The sequence below is a fragment of the Hirundo rustica genome, chromosome 19 (assembly GCF_015227805.2).
Source record: "Hirundo rustica isolate bHirRus1 chromosome 19, bHirRus1.pri.v3, whole genome shotgun sequence".
NCBI lineage: Eukaryota > Metazoa > Chordata > Aves > Passeriformes > Hirundinidae > Hirundo > Hirundo rustica.
Window position 1 is genome coordinate 2,866,494 of NC_053468.1, and position 22,571 is coordinate 2,889,064.

At 44.8% G+C, this 22,571-nt stretch overlaps 1 protein-coding gene across 1 annotated transcript in view; it reads left to right on the forward strand.

Annotated features, from left to right (window-relative positions):
- TEX14 (testis expressed 14, intercellular bridge forming factor) overlaps positions 1–21,702 on the forward strand; it is a 28,812-nt gene extending 7,110 nt beyond the window's left edge. Inside the window, exons 5-31 of the mRNA XM_040082207.2 lie at positions 569–650; positions 1,156–1,286; positions 2,071–2,184; positions 2,497–2,620; positions 3,402–3,580; positions 4,028–4,179; positions 4,838–5,028; positions 5,244–5,394; positions 5,746–6,680; positions 7,343–7,446; positions 8,436–8,515; positions 9,125–9,388; positions 9,944–10,044; positions 10,351–10,464; positions 10,824–10,914; positions 11,630–11,720; positions 12,822–12,884; positions 13,911–14,035; positions 14,758–14,945; positions 16,098–16,149; positions 16,646–16,717; positions 17,436–17,513; positions 19,024–19,141; positions 19,307–19,396; positions 20,066–20,175; positions 20,555–20,618; positions 20,819–21,702. Coding sequence (XP_039938141.1) covers positions 569–650; positions 1,156–1,286; positions 2,071–2,184; positions 2,497–2,620; positions 3,402–3,580; positions 4,028–4,179; positions 4,838–5,028; positions 5,244–5,394; positions 5,746–6,680; positions 7,343–7,446; positions 8,436–8,515; positions 9,125–9,388; positions 9,944–10,044; positions 10,351–10,464; positions 10,824–10,914; positions 11,630–11,720; positions 12,822–12,884; positions 13,911–14,035; positions 14,758–14,945; positions 16,098–16,149; positions 16,646–16,717; positions 17,436–17,513; positions 19,024–19,141; positions 19,307–19,396; positions 20,066–20,175; positions 20,555–20,618; positions 20,819–20,855 — 3,901 coding nt within the window. The 3' untranslated portion in view covers positions 20,856–21,702. The remainder of the gene's footprint in view (positions 1–568; positions 651–1,155; positions 1,287–2,070; positions 2,185–2,496; positions 2,621–3,401; positions 3,581–4,027; positions 4,180–4,837; positions 5,029–5,243; positions 5,395–5,745; positions 6,681–7,342; positions 7,447–8,435; positions 8,516–9,124; positions 9,389–9,943; positions 10,045–10,350; positions 10,465–10,823; positions 10,915–11,629; positions 11,721–12,821; positions 12,885–13,910; positions 14,036–14,757; positions 14,946–16,097; positions 16,150–16,645; positions 16,718–17,435; positions 17,514–19,023; positions 19,142–19,306; positions 19,397–20,065; positions 20,176–20,554; positions 20,619–20,818) is intronic.
- Positions 21,703–22,571: the final 869 nt, after the last annotated feature.

A 22,571-nucleotide genomic window follows, 5' to 3' on the forward strand; every position in this document is an offset into this window, starting at 1 on the left:
GCTCTAAGTAGAAACTTGATAGCTGTAAATATCTGTGTTTTATTATTTAAACTCTTTATTAATTTTATTTCAACATTAATAACACATTTAATCAATAAACTTAATTATTTAAGAGGCTTCATTAATGAAACTCTTGAAATCAGCATTAAAAGTGCTGGATTTTAGTAGCATTAAAGTGGTAGCACGAAGTAGTTTGGGTTTTCAGTTTTTAAGGCCTCTGCAGGTCTTTTTTGGGGGTGTTCCCAACTGTCTCAGGAGTTTTTGTGTCAGATACATGTTGGGAAAACCACAAAAAAGCAGTGCAGGATATACAGTGTGTGTATATGTATATTTATCGGTTATCTCGCTTTAAATAAATAAATACCATAAAAGCCCATCTAAAAAGTTTTAATGAGCTGCACAATAATTTGGAATTTCTACATCCACACTGTGTGTGTGGGACCAGTCAAATGCAGGGTTTTGGCAGAAATTCTGCTTTTTTTTTTTTTTTTTTTTTCCCCTCTCTCTCTCTGTATCCAAGCCTTGGAGTAAATAAATCGCTCTCATTGCTTTTGTTTTTGGTGTTTAGAAATGCTGAGAATCCTCTGGGTAAATTACTGAAAGGACAACCCAGTGTGGCCAAGAACATTTACAGCTTTGGTTTCGGGAAGGTGAGATGCCTTGGGTAGGGATTTTCTCGTATTTATTATATTGGAAACAGATATTAGAACGTTTATTCCAGAACCTCCTGTTCCTCGCAGTAATTACCCAACCTGGGCTATTTTTAACTTTCAGTGCATTCTTATTTCTGCTGAAAGAGATGGGGGGGAAAAAAGCCCCCAAAGAGCAGAAACATTGAGGCCTTTGGTGGTTGACAGGCCCTGGTTTGGTTTGGTTTGGTTTGGTTTGGTTTGGTTTGGTTTGGTTTGGTTTGGTTTGGTTTGGAAGAGCAGAAATTCCTGTTAAACATCACCTGTGGGAATTCCTGAGGACTGGTTCTGCTCTCCCTGCTCCAGCTCCCCGGGGCAGTTCAGATTTTGGCGCTGATTTTGCAGACTGGCGTTTTCCAGGTGTTTGAGCTGATGCTGCCCTCGCAGTGATCACGCTGGGGTTGTTCCAGGGCTCGCTGGAATTTGGGAGCTGTTGGATTTTCCTTTTGGTGACGCCCTGTTTCAGTTCTGTCTCACAGGCAGTGGCCACCTGGGCTACCTGGCCTCTCTCCCAATTATTGGGGACAAAGATGTGGTTCAGGCTGATGATGAACCGGCATTTTCCTACCACGTGGGGCCCTACATGACCATGACCAAGTAAGTGGAATTGGAGAGATTTTAGCCCCTCTGTTGCAATCACACAGCAATTTGTTGTACCAGGGCTTTGTTTGGGTAATTTTCCGCGTCTGTTCTATTTTTGTTCCGTTTCCTGCTTTGCACCTTGTTTTCTGCTGTTCATTGATTAATATCTGAGTCATGCTGATGTCTGAGAGGCCAAGAACAACCCACAAGCAATATTTACCCAATTATGGCTGATCACTGATGGCAGTGTTTCAGTTATTGATCCCTTCGTGGTGGGAAATGCGTTTAGGGTTGCACAGATCGTGTTGCTCAGCTTTTAATCCTTGTCAATCCTCTGGATACCCAGGTGTGCAGCCCAGAACCCGTGATGAAATGAGCATTTATTTGAAACCTTTGGTGTCATGTAATTGTTGGTAATGATTACAATAATATGTTATTGTCTAATTATTGTGTGTTAAGCGAGTGGTTGTGTCTCAGAGGCAGCCAGAGAATTGACAAATTTATGATTTAATCTCCCCTTCTGTCACTGATGGCCTTTGGTGAAGGGAATTCCTTGTGGAAGGGCTGGGATTTTGGGCAGTGAACCTTCCCTGCTCCATCAGCCTTGAGCAGGATCACTTTTTTGTCAGTTTGAAGGAGCAACACCCTCAAATTTAAATTCCTGCCAGCGGGAAGGCAGCACCAGAGCACCCCAAAATTCTTGCTAAATAACCAAATAATTGGGGTGAAGAAAAAAAAAAGGAAAAAGAGGTAAAACACTGCTGGAAGCATCTGGTCCAAATTCCTCTCGTTGTTGTAGCTTGATGTGGGGAGGCAGCAGAGTGACAGTGAAGGAGCTGAGCTTCCGGCCCCAGCAGAGCAGCTGGAAGCTGCGCCTGGCTGATCTCCTCCTGGCAGAGCAGGAGCACAGCAGGTGGGACAGGAGCTGGGCTTTGGGGTCTCCAGGGGTGGGAGGAGTGGGATTTACCTCGGGAGGAGCGGGATTTACCTCAGGGGTGTTGGGTTGGGGTTGCACTTCTTCCCCGGATAAGAAATAAGAGTTTTCTTCCCACTCCTGAGCTTTTAAAATGGATTATTTCAACAAAAAAATACATTTACACTGCAATACATTCTGGTGAAAACGCAGCATTTGTGTCGTATTGATAAAAACACTGAGCAGGCCAGGACTTTATTCTTTGTATCTCAGATTTGCCTTGCAGATTTGCTTTTTCCTCTCCCTTTGCAGCAAACTCCGTCACCCTCACTTGCTGCAGCTGATGTCTGTCTGTCTGTCCAGTGACCTGGAGAAAACTCGTTTGGTCTATGAGAGGGTTCACTTTGGCTCTCTCTACAGCATCCTCCATGAAAGGGTAACTGCAAGGCTTGAGTTTTAAATAATAATTCATCTGAAGTTTGGTGGCTACCTCTAACATCCAAGACAAAATCCTCACTGTCACCGAGACACACAAAGCAGTCACACACAGGCAGGAGATTTTCGCAGAGGTCCTTCCGATCCCAGCTCACAGCTGAGAGAGCCGAGAGAAGAAGAGGAACCCCTTTGTTTATTTTTACTTTTTATACATTTGTGAGTCTAGCAGAAGATTGGCTTTTTGGGGTTTCCACCTCTCAGCCTCAGTGGCCAGGCCAGTTGTCAGTTACAATTGTTTTCAGGTTAGAAATATGCAAACAAAGGACAAAGAATGAAAAACAAAGGATTTGTTTATATTATATCTGTGGGAAAGGTAGAAAACTGCTCTGATATTCTACAGTAACTAAAAGATCTGACTCCATTTATGAAAATCAAAAAGCTAATAAAGAAACTCAGAAAAACCAGGGTAACACCTCACTCTGTATCTGAGTTTCTGCTTCTTTTTCTTGTTTTTTTTTAATTCAATTTACCAGTGTTTTATTGTCATTTGACGCCTTTATCTTCTTCTTACGGTGCTGTTATTTGGTTTGGTATTGAGAACAAAAAACAAAATGAATTTTCCTCTTTTTCCACCAATAAATCTCACGTTTGCTGCCTTCCGCAGCAAATAATAACCGTAAGAAACAAGAACAACTTTCTCTCACACCAAGTTTAATAAAACACCTGCCGTGCAAATCCGGTGCTTTTGGGGTGTTTTTTACTTTGTTTTTCTGTCCCCGCAGCGTGCAGAATTCCCGGTGCTGCAGACAGAGACCGTCCTGCACGTGCTGCTGCAGGTCATCGACGCGCTGCGTTTCCTGCACTCGCGGGGCTTCCTGCACCGCTCCCTCTCCTCCCACGCCGTCCAGATCGTGTCCTCTGGGGAGGCCAAGCTCTGCAACCTGGAGCACATGATAGAGAGGTGAGAAACCTCCCCAGGGCTGCTGAGAGACCCAACACCTCGTTAGGCTGCCGGTAATTAAGTGCCACCGGTGAGACAAAGTAAAATATTAGTGAAATTGCCCCCCAGACACGTTGTGGAATAAAAAAATTTTGATTGGCTTCCTGTGTTTTATCCAGGGCTAAAGGGTTGTTTGTAAAGCTCCTGTTGGGAAAAGTTCGGCTTTTTTTTTTTTTGTCTTTTTTTCGGTTCTTTCTATTGTAAAGTCGTTAAAGGAGGTGTTGTTTTCCCCAGAAAATCTTTGCCAAAAGACATTTACTGCACGTTTCTATTTGCAGATGTGCCCTGAGCCTTGTGTGTATTAAACTAAAAGCTGTAGCACGCTCAGGTGTTTAGTTCCTAAACACAAACCTTGTTGTTGAGTGTGTTGGATGTCCCAGTTTACAGGGTTTTTTTCCCTTTTTGCAGCAGGGACAGTGGGGAGCACAGTGACCTGACCCGAATTCCTGTCCCAGTCCAGCTGTTCCGCTGGTGCTCCCCTGAAATAGTCCTGAGGAGACCTGGGACAGTCAAATCAGACGTTTTCAGCTTCTGTGCAGTGCTGCAGGAGGCCTTGACAGGTGAATGCACAGCTTTGGGCTGGGCTGGTTGAGCTTAAAAAAATAAATCAGGCAAAACAACCCCAAATATTAATGACAATAACAAAGATTATTGAGAACTCCTGTGAAATGTGATCGGAAAACTTAAAATTGTATGGCTAAAGGATGAAATTAATGGTGGATATGGGAGGAATACAGTGATTTTCTGCTGATTATTTTTCTCCTTCCTACCAGCACAGCAAAACATTCAGTTAAGTCTTTTCACTGTTGAAAACGAGCTTGTGCAGCTTTCATGTTTTTGATCTCTGTGATAACTTAGAGATAAGTTATTGTAAATCTATTATTATTATTATGAGTTGTTGCTGTTATTATGGATGATGTCTGTTCTGTTATTTGCTTTGGCTATTCTGACAGTGAAATGGGATGAACAGTTACTCCAAAAATTAATCCCAATGAAGAATCCAGAGCAGGGTTGTTTGCAGTGTCACTCTCCTCTAGATATTTCTTTCAGCTTCCTTGAAAGCATCCAGCGTTGGAAAAAGACAGGGAGGGGATACCAGTGCTTGGCTTTAGTTGTAAATTAGGGAATGGGCAGGCAATAATGTGATTTTTTTTTTTTTAATTTCCATTAACAATACTATACAGCTGGTGACATAAAGTCTGCCCTTGTGTCTTGCAGAGAGCCCTCCCTGGAAAGGTGTGGAAGACTCAGTGGTTGAGCAGCTCATCCTTTCAGGGGAGCAGCTGGAAGCAGATGTCAGGCTCCCCCTGCTCTATTATGATGTTGTCAAGTCAGGGCTGGAGCCCAAGCAGAGGAACCGCTCCGTGAAACTTCAGGATATTCAGTATATCCTGAAAAATGACTTAAAGGTGATGTCCAGCGTTCTCACCTTGGCTGGATGTGCTGTGTCCATTCAGATCCAAGCTGCTCTGCTGAAATTTAGGGGAAGCCATCCAACACTCAGTGTTCTGCTCGTGGAGCTGAACCCCCTCAGGAGAGCAGGCAGAGACAGAGAACCGTCAAATACAATTGTATTTTATTCCTTTTTTTTAGTTTATTTGCTTTGTTCTGTTTTGTTTTACAGGACTTGGTGAAGTCTGAAGGTGGCCACGCCGGCGGAGTACCCAAAGCACGGAGATCTGCCGTTCTTGCAGATGTGAACGTCTGCTGGACTTCAGCTTTTAGCTTCCAGAAGAGAACAGTGGAATTGCAGGAAAAAGAGATAAGCAAGGCTGGTGAGTTTCTTGGAGCAGGATGTCACCGTGTCCTTCGGGTGTTCCTCAGTCCACAACAGTCCGACATAAAGCACTAAAATGGAAACCAGTAAATCACTGAAATGGGAGCACTCACAGATTTTCTGACGTAGGTTGAAAATAGGAATGGCTTTGGATTTTAGCTACCACTTAATGGTTAATGTGGGCTCAAGGCTGTGAATCTGTTTTGTTCAGGCACAGTTTTCAGCAGAGGTGTCAAACGCTGCTCGGGGAATTTCTGAATTTCCAAAATTAACTCCTCAACCTGCAAGAGCAGCGTGGCTGTTGGGCTTTCTGTAGAAACTATTTAATGTTTCAAATTGAATTTTTCAGGTGGCTTTCCTGCCCCCAATGCCTCTGTTTCCCCCAAGGAGAGCAGTTCTTTGGTGGTGCAGGAGGCATCAGGCAGCGCAGAGCCAGCTGCAGAGGACAGAAGTCTGGATGTCTCCTGTGAGCTGCAGGCAGGAGCTTCTCACTCCAGTGAGAGCGATGTGGATGGGAGCCTGTGCAGCTTTGAAAGGAATGAAATCCTAGCCAGTTATCCAGAAGGTCCCCAAGGCTTCCTGGAAGGAGGACCTGGGTTAGGCCAAGCGCTAAAGGATGCAGAAGGGCAGCAGAGGGAAGATCAGAGCCAGTGGGAGGATGAGGAGGAGGGGGAATCCTCGAGATCCACCATGGGGTTCACTGGAGAGGAGGAGGAGGAGGGAGAGGAGGAGGAAGAGGAAGGGGTGAGAGAAGCCTCTGCCCTGTCCCAGGTGAGAGGAGATGCTGGCAGGAGGCTGAGCAGCCCTTCCCAGAGCGAGCTGCTCATCAGCAAATGCGCCCTGAACCTGAAGATCATGCAGAGCCTGCTGCAGCAGGCAGGAGATTCCCTGAGCAGGACAGAGGAGAAACTGGACAGGATGAAGGCCATGGGAAAGCAGAAGAAGCTGCTCCAGGAAATCAGGATGAATCTGCTTCCTGAGCAAAGTTCTCAAGGAAGATGCTGGAATGGGTCCGGTGCTGCTTCCCAGAATACTGAAAAGGCTTTTTCTGGAGTTGATATTTTTTTACACAAGGCTGTAGCTCCACCATCCAAGGACTACATTCCACCAATGATAACATGTCAGGCACCAGGCAGAGACAGCTTCCAGGCTGTTCCCAGCACAGCCAAGGAAAGAGACCCGGTTCAAAATGGGAGGTGGAAGAGCAAAACTGCTACCAACTGTCGTGATCCGGGCTGCGGCATGGGCGAAGGCTCGGATGATGAAGTGAGCCTAAACCAGGAGGTAAAATATTGAGCAGAGGGCCTGGTTACCATTTCTGTGTTCTTTAACAGGCAGAGAGATGCAGGGGTGGGTGGTGTCCCAGAGGAGGGATGAACCTGTCCTTCAAAATGCCTCCATGTGCGTTACGTACAGGAATGGAAGCGGCTCAGCAGGGCAATTGTGTTGTTTCCTCTTTCTCTCCAGTCCTCCCAGGACAGTACTGATCCAGTGGCTCAGGGTGGGGTTAAAATCCAAATCCTGCGCTAAAATGGAGGTGGGACTCTCAGGGAAAAGGCCAGTGGAGAAATATTTTTGTTTGTGTCGAGGCCTAAGCTGTTACTGGGATGGGCTTCTGCATCACTTTCGTTATTAAACACATGGACCAAAGAGAAAGAGAGAAATTCAAGTACATATCTCCTGTGGGGATAATCTTGACTCATTCAGGTCCGCTCATCCCCCTGGAAGCTGCAGGTTTTGATTGCCTGCCTGCACCTGAAACCTGCTATAAACCCAGGGCAGAGTTTTTGCTAAGCTGAGGCCTGGAGTTGTCATCCTTCCTCCCGAGCAGAGCAGCTAAAATAGAACTCAGGGAATAAAGTTTGTCAGTGCTGCCCTGTTGTCAGGCAGTAATTAGCAGAATTGCCCAGTGTGTGCTGAATCATGGCTCGTTGGACTCATTTCAGCGTTTCCTCCCACACGTGTCTGCGAGATGCCAAAAAAAGTTCAACTTGCAGTGTCAGAGAGGAGCTGATTCACATCCTGCAGCAAGAGGGGGAGAGGAGAAGTGGTGAGTTTTGATCTTATTCGTAGAAGAGTTAATTCTGGCAGATTCATCTGGGGGGGGAGAGAGAGAGAGAGAGAGAGACACTGTCAGAAGGGGGCACATCAGGATCAAGGCTGGCATTAAATGTTTCTGAGTGAGGCAAAAGCCATCTGTGGAGAGAGGAGCCTGCTGTGAGTCACTATCAGCTGCAGAGCTGCTGTGACAGGGCACTTTGTGTTAAAGAGTGGTGTCAGAAAAGATTTCACGTGCCTCTGGGATGGAGGTCAGTGGTCCAAAACTCTGCCAGTGCCTAAGGAGAGCAGTAGGGAAGAAAATGATAGAGGTGGTTCTCCTCTGTGGGCACAGCCTCCTTCAATTCCCAGTAGAAATAGTTTTAATGTCAGCTCTTTGTGTTTTTAAGCACGAATGGAAAGCACACGTTGAAATTACCTGGCACAATTTGTGAGTTTCTTGGAGCAGGATGTCACCATGTCCTTCACATTGGAAAGAGGGGGACAGACTCTTCTTTTCATGTTTGGTCAAATCAGAAAAACTGTTGCAGTTTCAAAATTAATCCATGATCCATTTGGATCAGAAAGAACCTGTTGGTAAAGGTTAGAACAGAAATATTCCAGATGCTGACACGGTCAGTGAAGGCCGGGGAGTGAACTCTGGTGGGAGAGTCATGGTTGTCCAGGTCTGAAATTGTGATCCCCTCCATAAAACAATCCCCACACCATCCAGGGTGTGTTTTTGGAGCTGCAGCATCTGAAGGCAGCCCCGAGCTGCAGAGTTGAATGCACAGCTTGTCTGGTTGATCTAGAATAGACCTAAATAATTATCTGTGCTCTCCTAGCTTCTGGCAGCTCAATCTGCTGCTTCTGCCAGGTTGGTAAAAGGCTGAGAGCGCACGTGCTCTAATTAACGTTGGAACAACTCGGAGCCTTCTCCTGGCTGGGGAATACTTGACACACTCTAAAGGAGTTTGTGCATTTCATAATCATCCCTTGCAGGTGCCATTCAAAGCCAAGGGCTGAATTCTGCAGCAAAAAAAGCAGCGAGAGGAGGAGGGCGATGCAGTCGGGGTGGAGGAGTGAGTAAACCAGTGTTAAACCGGTGTTAAACCAGTGTTAAACCAGTGTTAAACCCGTGTTAAACCCGTGTTAAACCCGTGTTAAACCAGTGTTAAACCAGCAGTAATGTCAGAAATCTCGCTGCAGTGCAGTGCATTAAACTCAGCACACCAGGAAAGGTCTCTGTGCTCTGATTGCTGAAGCTCCGTGAGGTTGTTCCTGGGTGGGATCCAAGGGACTGGGATCCCGTGTCTTGCACGTTCCAGGCATGAAATAGTCCCAGGCACCTCGGGGTGGTTTGGTTTTTGTGGAGCTGAAGGGATTTCTAGCCTGGTTTTTGGACGGTTTGTGGATTCAGGAAGGGCAGGGATGGCAGTGCCCAGTGGATGGCAGCACGAGCATGGGTAATAGAGAACCAAAGTGACAAAACCTGTTCCTGCAGAGACTTGCCCATGTCAATTCCTGCGCGTTTTAAGCTTTATTTAAAATGGAAGGAAGCGCTCAGCTCTTGTCATGACAAATGCTACCCTTAGCGTTTCCGAGTCTTGCAGGCACAATGAAACACTGGGGGATGCTCGGGAGGTTCAGATTCTGTGGTGTGAAGTGGCAGTTTTGTTCTCTTTGTGTAGCTGAAGTCAAGCAGATGGCCAGAAGAGTGGCCTCAGGACGGCTGGGGCTGGGCTGTCCCTACCCTGGCAGTGAATGCACGTCTGAAAGCGAAGCAGAAAGCGTCAAGGAAACGCCCCAGCACATCCCTGGAGCCCCGGAAAGCCAGGAGCAGCAGCGGTGTGGGTGGCAGCCGGGTGAGGGTGCTGAGCCCTGGGACCTGGGCAGTGAGGATGGCACCGACTCTGGGGACACTGATGTGGAGCCTGCGCTCAGCAGTCCCACGGGTGAGGCTGAGCAAGAAAATGCTCTCTTTTTGGCTCCTCCCACTTCCAGTCAGATTTCGGCTTCTGTGATTTCTTTTCCCACAAGAATTGTCCACTTTATCTTCCAGAGTTTTGCCCTCAGAGCAAGTCAGTCACTCATGATGGGCATAAATAGAGATAAGTATTAGGTGTTAATGGGTGGAGGGAATGAGCTTGGAGCCCTTCATCATCACTGATTATTATCAGCATGAGAAACCCAAAGCTTTCAGACCCTTGAGTGTGCTTTCACACTTTTATTTCTTCCAGTCTCACCGCACAGCTGCTTTTTCTGGAGCAGCTCAGTGGGTAAAGCTTTTGAAAAAGGAACAGGGCAAGGTTCCCCTGCTTAGATTAATTAATGAGGTGAGCAGTTAAACGTCGTTATTCCTCCGTGTTCCTGGCAGACAATTAGTGTCACTGTCTGCTCTCATTGATATTCCAGCAGTGCCTCAGATCACTCACTTCACATCTTTTTCTTTTTTTTTTTTTTAAATACATATTTTTGGTTAATAATTTTGTTCCATTCTGACATCCTAGGGAGGAGCTGCCAGTCCCCAGCACCAGATGAGCGAGCAGAGTCTGGAATTGCCGTTCCTGAGAGTTCAGTCCTTCCTCAGCAAGCTGAGAATCTCTCTAGGGTATGTGCAGAAATCCAGGGAATTTAGAGGCAGCTGCTTATCCGTGGAAAAGTTTAGCCTGGGGCTGCATCCTGAGCTGATCTGAGTAACAATTCCCCTCCTCCTCCCCACCCCCCCTTTTTGTTGTTGTTGTTGTTGTTATTTTGTTTTATGAACCACCAAGCTAATGCAAGGAGCAGGAGATGGGCTGAAAGCCAGTGAATGGATTAAATAGAATTTCAGACTTTCAGTGGTTTTTATTGGCTGAATTTTGTGTTTTTTATTAATGGAGAGTGGGATCGTCTCAGGTGATGATGTCTTTCACAGGGACATTCAAGGGAATCACATTGTTCCCTTAATTCACCTCCTGGTGTGACTGAAGAATTCTTCACTCCTGATTATTTCCTTCCTCCTGCTCTTGAGGGAAGGTCAGAACCAGAGGTAAAATAACATTTTTTGGACATAAGTGACACAACGTGTGGTTTAATTGTGCTCCCATTTGATTAGAAGAGGGCTGTGGAAAATGGGAGATTTTTTTTTTTTTCATTATTATTCTTTTCTTTTGAAGTAGTACCTGCAAATAAAGATTTAGCTAAGAGTAAGCTAATTAATCTTCATTAATTTCTGGAAGATGAAGAACTTTCCTATTTTTCTGTTAAATCCAATCTGGGCTATTTGCTGAGGAGCTCCTGAAAAGTTTCTCCATTCTCATTATTGGGAACATCATCCTGGGAGGGTTGTCCTGCCCTTTGCAGTACTCTGTCAAAAACTGAATTAATTTCTTTTCTCCCCCTTTTCAGACCTCAGACGCTGAGGGCAAAGCAGAAGATGTTTGTGCAGGATTTTTACGGAAATTACCTCCTGGTGCAGCATCAGGGATTCAGGCTCCAGGTAAATGTCCTTTTTCTTGAACCGCTTCAGAGCCAGGGACACGGAGTTGTTGCATTGATATTTCTTTGCCAGCAGCTGGACCTTCATTCTTCAACCTCAATTGATCTCTCTTTGCTCATTATTTCTAGGAGAGTTCAGGGCATTTAGGATTTTGGTTCGGGCATTGCAGCGCCTGAAAGAATTTCAGATGCAGTGTTTGTGTAGTTTGCTGTGTTTCAGTTAAAAAGCCAAACCAAAAACTTGTTTGAAACCTTTTCATTTTTACCCTGGGGCTAAGCTTAATCTTTTTATGCAACTTGCTGTGGTGCTGGAAACTGAATTAGAGTTGTATTTACACATTAATATTCTCTTTGCTGGGAGGATCTTGGGCTTAAAACCAGTGAGAGCTGACAGGGTGCGTGTGCAGAATGATGGAAGAATCATTGTTTTCCTTGCTCTGTTGTCTCTTTTAGCTCAGATTTGTAAATGTTGTGATATTCCCCAGTGCTTCAGTGCCTGTCTGGCAGCTGTGCCATGTCTATGAAAATGCATCTTTAAAACACATTTGTCTCCCGATAACAGCAAAGGTCAGAAGAACTCAGACAGAAGAAAGAAAGAAAAAAAAAAATTAAAATAGAAATGTAATAAAGTCACAATTTCCTGTTCAATGAGTTGGGTTGTTTTATTTTGTACTTGCAAAAGCCAGTAACGGGGAACATTTGTTATTTGTATTCAGGAGGAAAAATACAATTCTGCAGCACAACACCACGGGGCTGTGGCAGTAACAAGCTGGGAGTGAATCAGCTGAGCCAAGTGCCTGGAGCCAGGTAGAGAAACTCATTTTCACTCTTCCTTTGGGCATAAATTAGCTTTTAAAGTGTGCTCTCCTCATTAATTCTGCTTATATATCTAATATTCAAATAAGATGCCAGTGGTGGTTTTTAATGATTATCCACATAACTCAGCTCCTTGCCAGGAAAATACAAAAAAGGGCTTTTCACAGGTCTCAAGGGGTTTTTGTCTTTTGCAGGGTTTGGTGGGGTTTGGTTTTGGGGTTTTTTTGCCTTAATGAGGGAGCTAAAACAGGGGAAAAAAAGCCGTGTACACATATCACAATTCCTTTTCCACTGATAAATCACAGCCTGAAACAGAGCAAAGATAATTCAAATTAAGGCTTCAGTCATCTGCTTTAATTTTGTTGTGCTTTGGTTGTGGAGCCCGAGTGCCATGAAGAATCCTGCCTTTTCCAAAGCCCAGGGCAGGAATGTTCACTGGGGGTAACATCAGATCTGTAAAATCTTGGAGATTTGGCTCTCTCCTCTGAAAACCAGGGGGTTTTTTGTGCTGTAAATGTCATGTTTTACATTATTTTATATTTTACCAATTTGGTATTTGGTCGCAGCGCTGTGACTGCTGGGGCTGGGCTCCCTCCTCCCCTTCAGGAGCTGAATTCCCTGGGCCAAAGGGGGCACCAGCAGTGGGAATCACTTGGCTCTGGGGTAAAAAAGGATGGTTTTGGTTGCTCCCTTGGCTTAGGAACTTTTGGCAGCAGGACAGAGGGGATGTTGCTCTCTGAGCATCTGCCCAAACCCTCTTTGACCTTGAGTGTTCTTGTCACAACCTGAGGCAGATCAAAGGGTGATGGAGCAATGGAGTGGCGTGTGTTCCCAGATTTGGATTGCTTTTGTTTCATCTCAGTTGTGTTCTGAAGCTGCAAATGTCAATTAGAAGTTTGAACAAATCTTTAACCTGCTTAAAATGACATTTTTCTCCTACCACGTTCTGAGGTTTTAAGCAAAAAGTGTTTGTGGGCTGCAGTCTACCTCAGAGAGAACGCAGTGCTTAAACTTCCTGAGAGAAAGGAACCCAAATCCTTCTATTTCCACAATTTTCTGCGGGTGAATATCACCTTTCCTCCCTCATTTCAGCGTGGACGCAGCACGAGAAGCGACGCTGTGGGAGCCGCAGGAAGAAAGCCAAGAAAAAGATGTGTAAGAGCCACATTTTATAGCAAAACTTCAGCAAATTAACTACAAAATTTTGTGTTGGTGCAAGACCAGGGAGGGGAGACAAACCAAGAGAAAACTCCTCAGAGTATTGAGAGTATTTTCCAGTGAAAAGTTGTGTGATTGGTGCAAAAGTTGGAAATATTTTCATATTTCAGGAGGAATTAACTTGGTGTTAATCTGGGTGTGCTTCTTCCCGTTAAAGCGTGAGGATTCCTCGTTTCTTCTCTTCCATATGGCACAGGGGAAATAAAATCACTTTAAAGAGCAAATCCTGTGGAGCCAAATAAATTTTATTACAGAAATAGTCCTGTGATTTTCAGGGGGGGGTGGGGAAATTAGCAGGGTATGTTGGTGACTCAGCCAATGAAGTTAATTTATTTTTACAGCTAATGGAGATTTGCCTAAAATTACAGATTTACAGGAGGTGTCTGTTCTTTTCGTGGCCTTTGAGGACGATGTAAGCCAGGGTGTATCTCCCCCAGATTTGATCAATTCGGATTTAATTCCTTTTTTTCCCTTGGGGGTGTGTCAGTGCTTGTGCAGATCTCCAGCAGTCTCAGTTTATCAGAGTCACTCTTTTAAATGCTCCCAGGACCTACATTTAGTCTTAATTAATGGCTCATTAATTTTTTTGCTAACCTTTGAGGGTTTTCCCTTGGCTTTGGGGGATTTTTTTTCTACCTCTTGGTTCCCATGTGGAGTTCCTGCCCTTTGTGGAAGCAGCTTCCTGAGCTGGTTTTATAGGAGGATTAATTAAGAAGTCCTGGAAAGGAAGGGGAAGCAAATAATTAACCTTTTCTGCCTTTGCAACATTCCTGAGGATGGTGATTTGGGGCCTTCCAAGACTCCTGTGGGAAGTTTCAAAGGGAACATCTCCCTCCGTTCCAGTGAACTAGCTAAAGACCGCACGAAATTAAAATTTCAAGAGGCTGAAAATAGCAGGATCTGGTGATTCACAGGTGCAGGAAGTGGCTACTCTAACTGTCAGAACATCTCTCAATAATTCAGATCAGTGGCAGATATTCAGGATTTGTCCAGCATCCCCTGTGAGCAGAACTTCCAGAGGGGTGTGGAGTGTAAAACACCTCGGCTGAGCCACGCTCCCAGCAGTGTCAGCACCCCCCTGCGCTCAGGTAATGCAGGGAGAGGGGAAAAAAGAGGATTCACAGGGAATTGTTTCTCCTCTCTGTGCCAGCCAGACCTTTCTGCCGGGATTTTTTGGTGTCAGAAGTCATCGAGGTGAATTGTGGAAGCTGCGTTGACGCCGTGCAGAAATGTCAGGCTCGCAATGAGTAACCACGAGAAGTGCTGTTGTTCCTCTCGTTTGAAACTGTCCAGAGGTGTAGGATTAAAGGAGAATTTACAGGGGCACAGCTGAAAAAGTCACTGCCCGAAAGGTCTCTGGAAGATATGGGCAGCTTTCATAAATCAGAAATGAAATCATTTAAATTTGAACTGATACATGTGGATTTTAGCATTTTAAAGGTAATTTAATAAGCACTCGGTATGGTTTGAGTGTTGATAACAAGTTCAATAATAGGATAAATGTTTGTTGAACTGGAGTGCTTAAGAGCATTGAATTAACATGTGCTTTGTGCTTCATTAACTTGGTGCAACACAGGCACTGGAATTTCTCTGGGAAAGATTTTTTGAGGTGGAGCTCCTGGGTTATGTTTGGTCTTTTATGGGTAACGGTTTCTCAAGAGTTTCTTGTGCAGGTGCCCTTTAGACTTTTTTCTGCTTCTGTTAAAATGTGATAAAAATACAAAATTTCCGCAAATAATACTCCAGCTTTGCTGTCTTTTTTTTTTTTTTTTTTTTTTTTTTTTCTTTTTTTTTCTTTTTTTAATTCTAGAGGAAAAAATTCCATTAGCCTTTGAGAAATACAAACACTGCCGTGAATTTTCTTTAGATTCTTCCTTTTGTGCCTCTCAAGAAACCTCCACAGTGTTCAAGACTTTCACCACAGCCTGTGAAGAGGAGAGGAGCATGGAAATTCCAGTGGTGGCTCCAAAAGTTTTCCCATTTGGACTGAGGGAGCCTGTAAGTCAGAAAATCACTTACACAGGAGCTTCTTTAAATAGCCTTTTAATGTTCCTTAAAAATATTTTGGACAATACTTTTCCTGGAAATAAATGCAGGCAGGGGAACGCTCGCAGGTCTCTGTGAGTATTTTGGAGTGGTGGCTCTGCTGATGAAGTGGGGAAGGACTTGCCTGGTTTCAAGGCAGAGCTGCCGCTGATTGTACAAAGATTTGGGTTCCTCTTGCTTGTAAATGTTGTCCCTTCCCTGCCCTGTGAGGGATTCCCATTTCCCAGCCTGTGGAATCTTGGAAGGATGGGTGCTCTGTGCCAATCTCATCGGCTTTGTCCTGGCACAGCCCCTCCCTCTGGAGTGCAGAGTTCCCGAGGTCGCTGCGGCCGTTCCCACGGATCTTGCTGACGCTGGAGGTGCTCCCGAGCCGCAGCGTTATCTCCAGATTGCCTTTGCAGACGGTTTTGTATAAAACAGTTGCTTTTTCGCCTTTCTCATTATTTCCACTGCTGGGGTGGTTGTTGTAAGATGGGGTCAGAGTTTGCTGGGGCAGGGCAGCAGGCAGAGCTCATTGTGCGGGTCTGTGTCGTGCTGCTCCTGTGCCAGGGCACCTGGAATTCACTCCATTCATTTACAGGGCAGAGCTGCCCTGAGTGGCTCTGCTGATGCTGTCGCTTCTCGTCCAAAACCCTTATTCTGGAATTAAGTGCTTATTTCCATTTGGAGGGCAGTGGGGATTTGCCTCCGGTTACAAATTCGTGATTTTTGGGGGGCTCTTCTGACGAGTAGATGTGCCTGGCTTTAATAATTAAAGATTCCAAGCAGAGAATGGGAACCGAAGAAATCTTGGAACTTTCCAGTCAGAAAATTCCCACCCAAATGTCCATTCAGAGTGTTGAAATAAAGATCATGCAGCTGATGGTTTCTCACAGCTAGAATATGAGTGCACAGCAGCCTAAGCAAAAATTTTGACACATCAGTCTTACTCTATTTTCATATTCTGAACTGATTGAAAAGCTTAGTTTAAAATTTAATGGTCAGCTCAGGCTTTAATTGGAGGTTCTACCTCATTTTGGATTTTGGATGTTGAAGGGGAGGATTGAAGATCAACAGTTTTTTCAATTTACCTTCTTGTTTTCCATTCTGTTTGATCTCACACAGGTTGGGTTGCCACCAGTTGCTTCATCCCTGAGAAACACCAGGCAGGCCCCTGGTAAGTCTTTTATCCCAGCCCCAGCCAAAATAAATAGTTCAATAAATGGAGAAGTGGATTTGAAAGGAAATTTAGCAGTCTGATAATTATTTTTCCTTTTTTTCCTCCTTTCTTTTTGCTCCCCGATGTCTCTTTTTAGAGGGATAGATAGCTTTGCACTCAGCCATGTGCTGCTGGTGCTAATTAGGTTATGGATTTTGTGTTTGCACCTGCAGACGAAGAACTCTGACCTCTAAATCAACCTCTGTTTGAAGTGTAAATATCGCTGGCCTCAGATTTCTGATACAGCATTGGGAGCTGAGCGTGCGAGTGGCTCGGAATGATTTTTCCATTATGGAATTATTTAGAGAAATTTGATAAAATGTGAATGAGCCGGGCTCGTGCAGGGTGTTAAATGGAATATGTAAGCAAGATGCTATCAGAGTGTAAGCCTATGTCACAGTTATTAAGGATTAATCACTGCTAATTGACTTGAATTTTTTTTTTTTCCCCTCAGCACTCTCAGAGGCATCTCCCCCTTCCATTGATGAGCTGCCTCCTCCAGCCCAAGAGCTGCTGGATGAAATTGGTAAGAGGCACTTCACCCCAAACAGCAGGAGGCTTTCCAGCTGTGCTCAGTCAGGATTTCTCCCAAACCATTCCCCGCCAAAATACACGAGAGCCTCCAGATTAGTTGCAGTCGATGATAAGGAATCTGGGCATCAACAGTTTAAATAACTGGCAGTCCTTGAAGGCTCTGCATTTCTCTGAGTGCTTCCTTGCTGCTGCTGACAGCACGCTGGGTGCAGGTGGAGTTTAACACAGAGGAATTTGGTGTACACTGGATTTTTCCAAGGTGTCCTGGAGCAATTTGTGTTCCCCGTTAGCGGAGGCAGCTGCACCCCTCAGGTGTCTGTGCAGAGCTCAGTGATTTACATTTCTTTTTGTGTTCACACACATCTCCTGACAGAAAGTGTAAAAGCTCCGCGTGGTTTTCGCCGGGAGGGTGTTGGAGAAGAGTTTGCTTTGCTTATCCATCATTAGCTCTTCCTAAATTAACACCAGACGTTGGGATAATTAAAATGTCCACCCCGACCTTATTTCCTCATTCACCAGAACAAGAACCCGTGGAGATTGGCATCATCAGTGATGCCATTAAAGATGGTCAGGGGCAGTTTGTAGGTTAATAAATAAAATAATTACAAATCACGTACAGCTTTTCCTCCAGGCTTGGATGGCTGAAGTTATGTGGTACTTTAGTGTATGGTCAACCTGGATCAACATGGAAATAATGCTGTTTTTAACAGAATACTTAAAGCAGCAAGATTCCATCACTCCAGGCTTGGAAGGGATGGGATTGCAAGACCCCAGAGTGCAAGCGAATGGTTCGTTGCTAACAGTCCCAAACGTAGAGATTAAAAACAGAACATTCCATTTGCCTTGGTGCACGGTGCCTGAGTCCTCGTCACTGTGTGTTCAGCTGTAACAACGAGCTGCAGATTTTAGCTGGGGGCCCCCACCAGCGTTTGCTGCCTTTCCCTGTGTGTTCCCTCCAAAGTCCACGGGGAGCTGCCGTGGGAGGTTTGCAGGTCCAACCATGAGAATTAATTTCCTGCTTTTATTGTGCCACTGTAGCTTGTGCTGTGTTCAAACACTGGTGGCAACACCCACAGGAGGAGAGGTGGTGGGTTGGATGTCAAATCCATTGAAGTTTCCATTCTGGGAGGGTGATTCAGTTCAGAAAGTGGCCAGTGCACCCTACCTGTTAATGTTCCTAATTCTCCAGCATGAAATAATTCCTCTGATTTCACAGAGCAGGAAAATAGCTTCCACTGGGGTAATGAATATTGTATCTCCTGCTCCGTTACAAAGACGGCAGAGTGGTGAATATCTGTGCTGCTGCAAATGCAAATGGTGCTAAGTGGGAATCATTTTTAGATGTACAACAAGTCAGAGGAGCAGAAAACCTAAATGTTTATAGGCTGTGCTTTTTCTTTCCTCCTGTGAGTCACAAAGTGAGCAGCAGTAAAAAAAAAAAGGAAAAAAAAAAGGCAGAGGATGAGTTAAGTCTGTAAAAAGCTAAATAGCACAGTCACTTGAGAATGATGCTGGCACATGTTTGGTTATCCTACAGCTTTGTTAAATCTTTTCCTGAGGGATGGAAGTTGGTTGGAGCTTCTTGTTTTTAGGGGGAGAGGACTGCAGCAGGCTCTTGCTGGCTGCTCAGTCACTCTGGTTTTCTTGTGTTTGCATAAAGCACAGCTATTTCAGACTCCCGTTTTTTGTGGCGGCCTCGTGCTTCCTGCTTATCACAGCCCAGCAGAAGGGGCTGAAATATTCCCCACTAGCCCAAACCTAAGTTTTAACCCCATCACAGTGAATTTCCAGATCAGAAAATTCACCATGGGTTGCCCTTCCCTGCCCCAGAGCTCCTGGAGCTGGGGGATCTCTCACTCTCTCAACCCTAAGCCCAACCCTAACCCCGATTTCTGTGGGGAGCAGAACTTGCTGATAAATTTTTGAGGGGAAATCCCTGGATTTTGATCCATAGACAAACGAAGCTGACATCCTCAGGTTTCCCTTGGGTTTCTCTGCCAAATCTGGGATCGGAAGGGAGAAGATTAAAGATTCATTTCCACATGAATTTTGCATTTCAGTGGGAAACAAAACCCGTGGATCTGGAAATGTGTTGAAGTATTTATCTGGCCCTTGCTGCTGGCCACCTTTGACTGCAGATAATGGGATTTTGTTTATCTGGTAGAAAATCAGGCCACTTAGGAAAGAGTGATTGAGAAGCGGACAACTGGAAATTTCCCAAGTGCAGCAAAGAAAACAACATTTTAATGTCTTTATTATCTTCCTTTGATACTAAAATCTTGCTGTTTATGTGAATAGCTGCTGATCAAGTTAAAATGGAAAACAGAGAGTCAGAAAAAGAATCTGAGAGAAACGAGAAGGCAAATCAGAGTTTATGGACTAAGGAGTCATTTAATCTAGCAGAGGAGACAGAAAGGTATGAAAAAGGATGGGGAAGGCTTGTTTGAGTTAAACAAAAACTTAGAGTTTTAACAGGATTCGATGCTTACAGAAGTAACTTTAAATATCTTTATGACCGTTTTATTTTAAAATTTGCAGCATGAACCTTGTCACCATCCCTTTGAAACCTTCTATTTAACAGGGCTCACTCCAGTCTCGACAATATTTTGGAAATAATGCTCCATGCAGGAGACGAGGAGATCCAAGAACAACCTCAGGGACACGCTCTTGCGTGAGCTGATGATTTATTTTTCTGTTCAAGGGTTTGTTTTGTGTGCTGTGCACAGATCTGTGCAGGACTTTTCAGAAAGTGGGCTGTGACTCCTTTGGGAGTGGAGTGACAGGGAACTTGCCTGGAGACGTCAGTGTTAACAGTCCTACTAAACTGAGAGAGGAAAAGAATGTTTTGTTAATACAACCTCCTGTAGGTGGAAAGCAAATACTTCAACAGGCTTGGAAGGCAGTGCTTGGTCTCCACAGAAATCAGAGATAATTTGACAGAAAGGGGGAATTTTTTGAGACAGAGAAAATGTGCATTAAGAGAAGAAGAGTCATGAAAGCTTTTCATAAAGAAGAGTTTGTGAGAATGGTTGTGCTTTCATGGCAGTAGGTTAGGAAATTTGAAGAACATGGCAGAAGTAATTTAAACATCATTTTAAGGAAAAGGTTCATATCACAAATAACTACTTTTCCTCTTAGAACTAAAGATCAGAGCCCAGCAACTGAATAACTCCACAGTGAGTGCTCATAGGTCATCCCTGACTGCTGTCTCACTAGGGAACTTGAGACATTCTCATGTTTGGCTTCAGAATTTTCTGTTTCATCCTGTTAAGAGGGGAAAAAAAAAAAAAAAGAGAGAGAGAGAGAGAGAGGATGATACACAAAACTCTTGTCATTCAAGGGCTGCCAGCCTACAGGATCCAGAAGATGCTGGAAGGAGGAATGGAATAGAGGAGAACGGAGCCTGGGCTGGAGGCAGAGCACCAGGAAGCTGTGCAGGGACTTCAGCAGGTGCTCTTTGTCTGTAGAGCTGCTGGATGCACCCAAAATTTGAAATGTCCCCAAATCTCTGGTTGCTTTTGGAAATACTGATGGTAATTTTTAAAGTGGGGGTGGCACCACTGTGCTCGTTATTGCACAGCATCAGCAGGCTGTGCCCCTGTTTGCTGTCAGAGCTCCGCAGCGGGGATTGGGCTTCAGGGATTGAAATCGGGGTTGGTTTCTGATCACCACGAGGGTCCTGGGTGATGCACCAGGAGCAGCAGAGCTGGGACTGGGTTCTAGTTCCATTTGTGGCTGAATGAATCAAGCAGAGAAACCTGCAGCACTTGATGTCTCTGGGGTTTTGTGTGGCTTTCATGTCCTGAGCTGAATTTTCCCTGTTTTTTAGATGAGCACCCCAAGGATCAGAAATCCCACCCCCAGGAGCAGCTGGCTCCAGCTCCACCCTTCAGGTGAGACTCTCTGTGAGTTAAAACTGGAATTGTGGTAGACATTTATGTGTGGCATGAGCTGCATTCCTGTTCTCCATGAAAAGGAGGCACTATGCCTTTTATCTTGTTGTTTAGATAAGAAAAAACAACTGCATAACCATTTTTCTTCTCCTTTTTTTTTTTTTTTTTTTTTTTTTTTTTTTTTTTCCTGTCCCCTGCAGGATAATTGTTTTGGATGAGAGCTCTCTCCATGATTAAAACACAGAGTGAATAAGTTCTGCACATCACCTGCTTGCTGCTGCTTGCACGGTGTTTAGTCTGTGAATTGCAGCCCTTTTTGGCCACATAAACACCTGTAAAGCTCAGATTTCCTTTAACAGCAGCAGCAATGACAGAAAAAAAAATCTAATGCTGTGTTCTGATGTGGTTTGTACTGGTTTGATGCCACTGTTGCATGCACAGGCGGTGTCAATGTTGCAGAAGTGAAGTGTTTTTTTGCTGTCACATCCTTAGGAAACCGGTTTTTATTCTGCACGTGCACATTTTCATAAGCTGAAGGATTTCTTGCTCTGTTGCATTATGCAGTTTTCACATTAAAGACAAAATGATTGTAGTTCTGTGGGCTGCTGGTGCTGCTCAGGCACCAAAATGTTTCCATGCTGGAGTGTTACAGCCCATGTAGTGTCTGTTTTTCCTTGCTCATTAAATTTAACAAGGTAATTTCTTGTTTTCTCTTTACTTAGTGCTTTTGTGATCTAGTGTTGAACTGATTTGACTGATTAAAGGGATTAATTGCTGTGCAAAAAGCTAATGAGGAGAAGGCAGTGTTCTCCAGAGATTGCAAGTGCAGCAATATGTTCTCTGCCAGCGTCAGACAAGAATGGGAAAAAAATGCGGTTGTTATCAAGATACCTGATGTTGAAATTCAACCACATTTTTGGTAGGCCTCATTTAAAAAAAAAAAAAATCCCTGGATATAATTGAGTTTGGATTAGAATTCTGGTGGGCACAGCAATTTCATATTGAACACTTTTTTTGTGATAAATACTGTTTGAGGTGCAGGAGCGAAGGCTGTCTTGTTCCCTGACAGACACAGGGATTTGAGCTGGGCGAGTCAAATTTTGCATTTTCATTCCTGTTTTTTCAAGGAAACGCTCCAATTTTGTACCTGTTAGTTGGGTTTAACAACGTTAATAAAAGTTTCTGAGGTCATTGTGCTGCCATGTGCTTCTTTTTTTCTGGCTTTTTTGGGGGTTGTTTTGTTGGCTTTTTCACTTGTTGTTAGCGCCGCTTCCCCTCATCTGACCATGATACAACAACTGATAGAGCTGCTCCAGGGAGGGTGCTGCAGAGGTGGGGGAGCTTTCTGAGGAAAAATCAAAGAGAAAATTAAAAAACTCTTCCCTGTGTTTGTCCCGTTGTGGCAGGGACAGAGCTGGAGCAGAAGCGCCTCAGGGTAAGAGCCAGGCCTAGACCAGGCCTCGCCCAGGGCTGTGACACAATCCTGTCCAAAAAAAGCTTTAATATTTTCTAACCCAGCCTCGTACCGACGCGGATTCTCTGTGTGGGACTCCTGTGCTGCCGGCAGAAGGGTTTTTATTCCTGGTAGGAGCTGCTGGAGCGAAATCCTGCTCCCCACAGCCCTGGGGCTGTGGCACCCGCAGGGATTCGGAGAGCAAAAGTTAAATTGCACATTTTCGCCGTGTGATCCCCGTCCTTGGTGGCTTGTGACTCATTACCGAGGGTCATTCCCTCTCACTTTGAGCGGTGTTTTTGTTGTGTTTCTGTCTTGTCCAATTAAATAAAAAGTGGCTGAGGCCCGTGGGGGTGCGGCAGCGCGGTGGAGAGCAGCACGCGAGCGTTTCCACGTGCACGGAATTATCCGTCGCTTTTGGGCTGCGGCATGTGAAATCTCAGCTTCCTGCGTTTCTCCTTCTGTTTTATCTGTGGGACCAAATGGTGAGCAGACTGTGA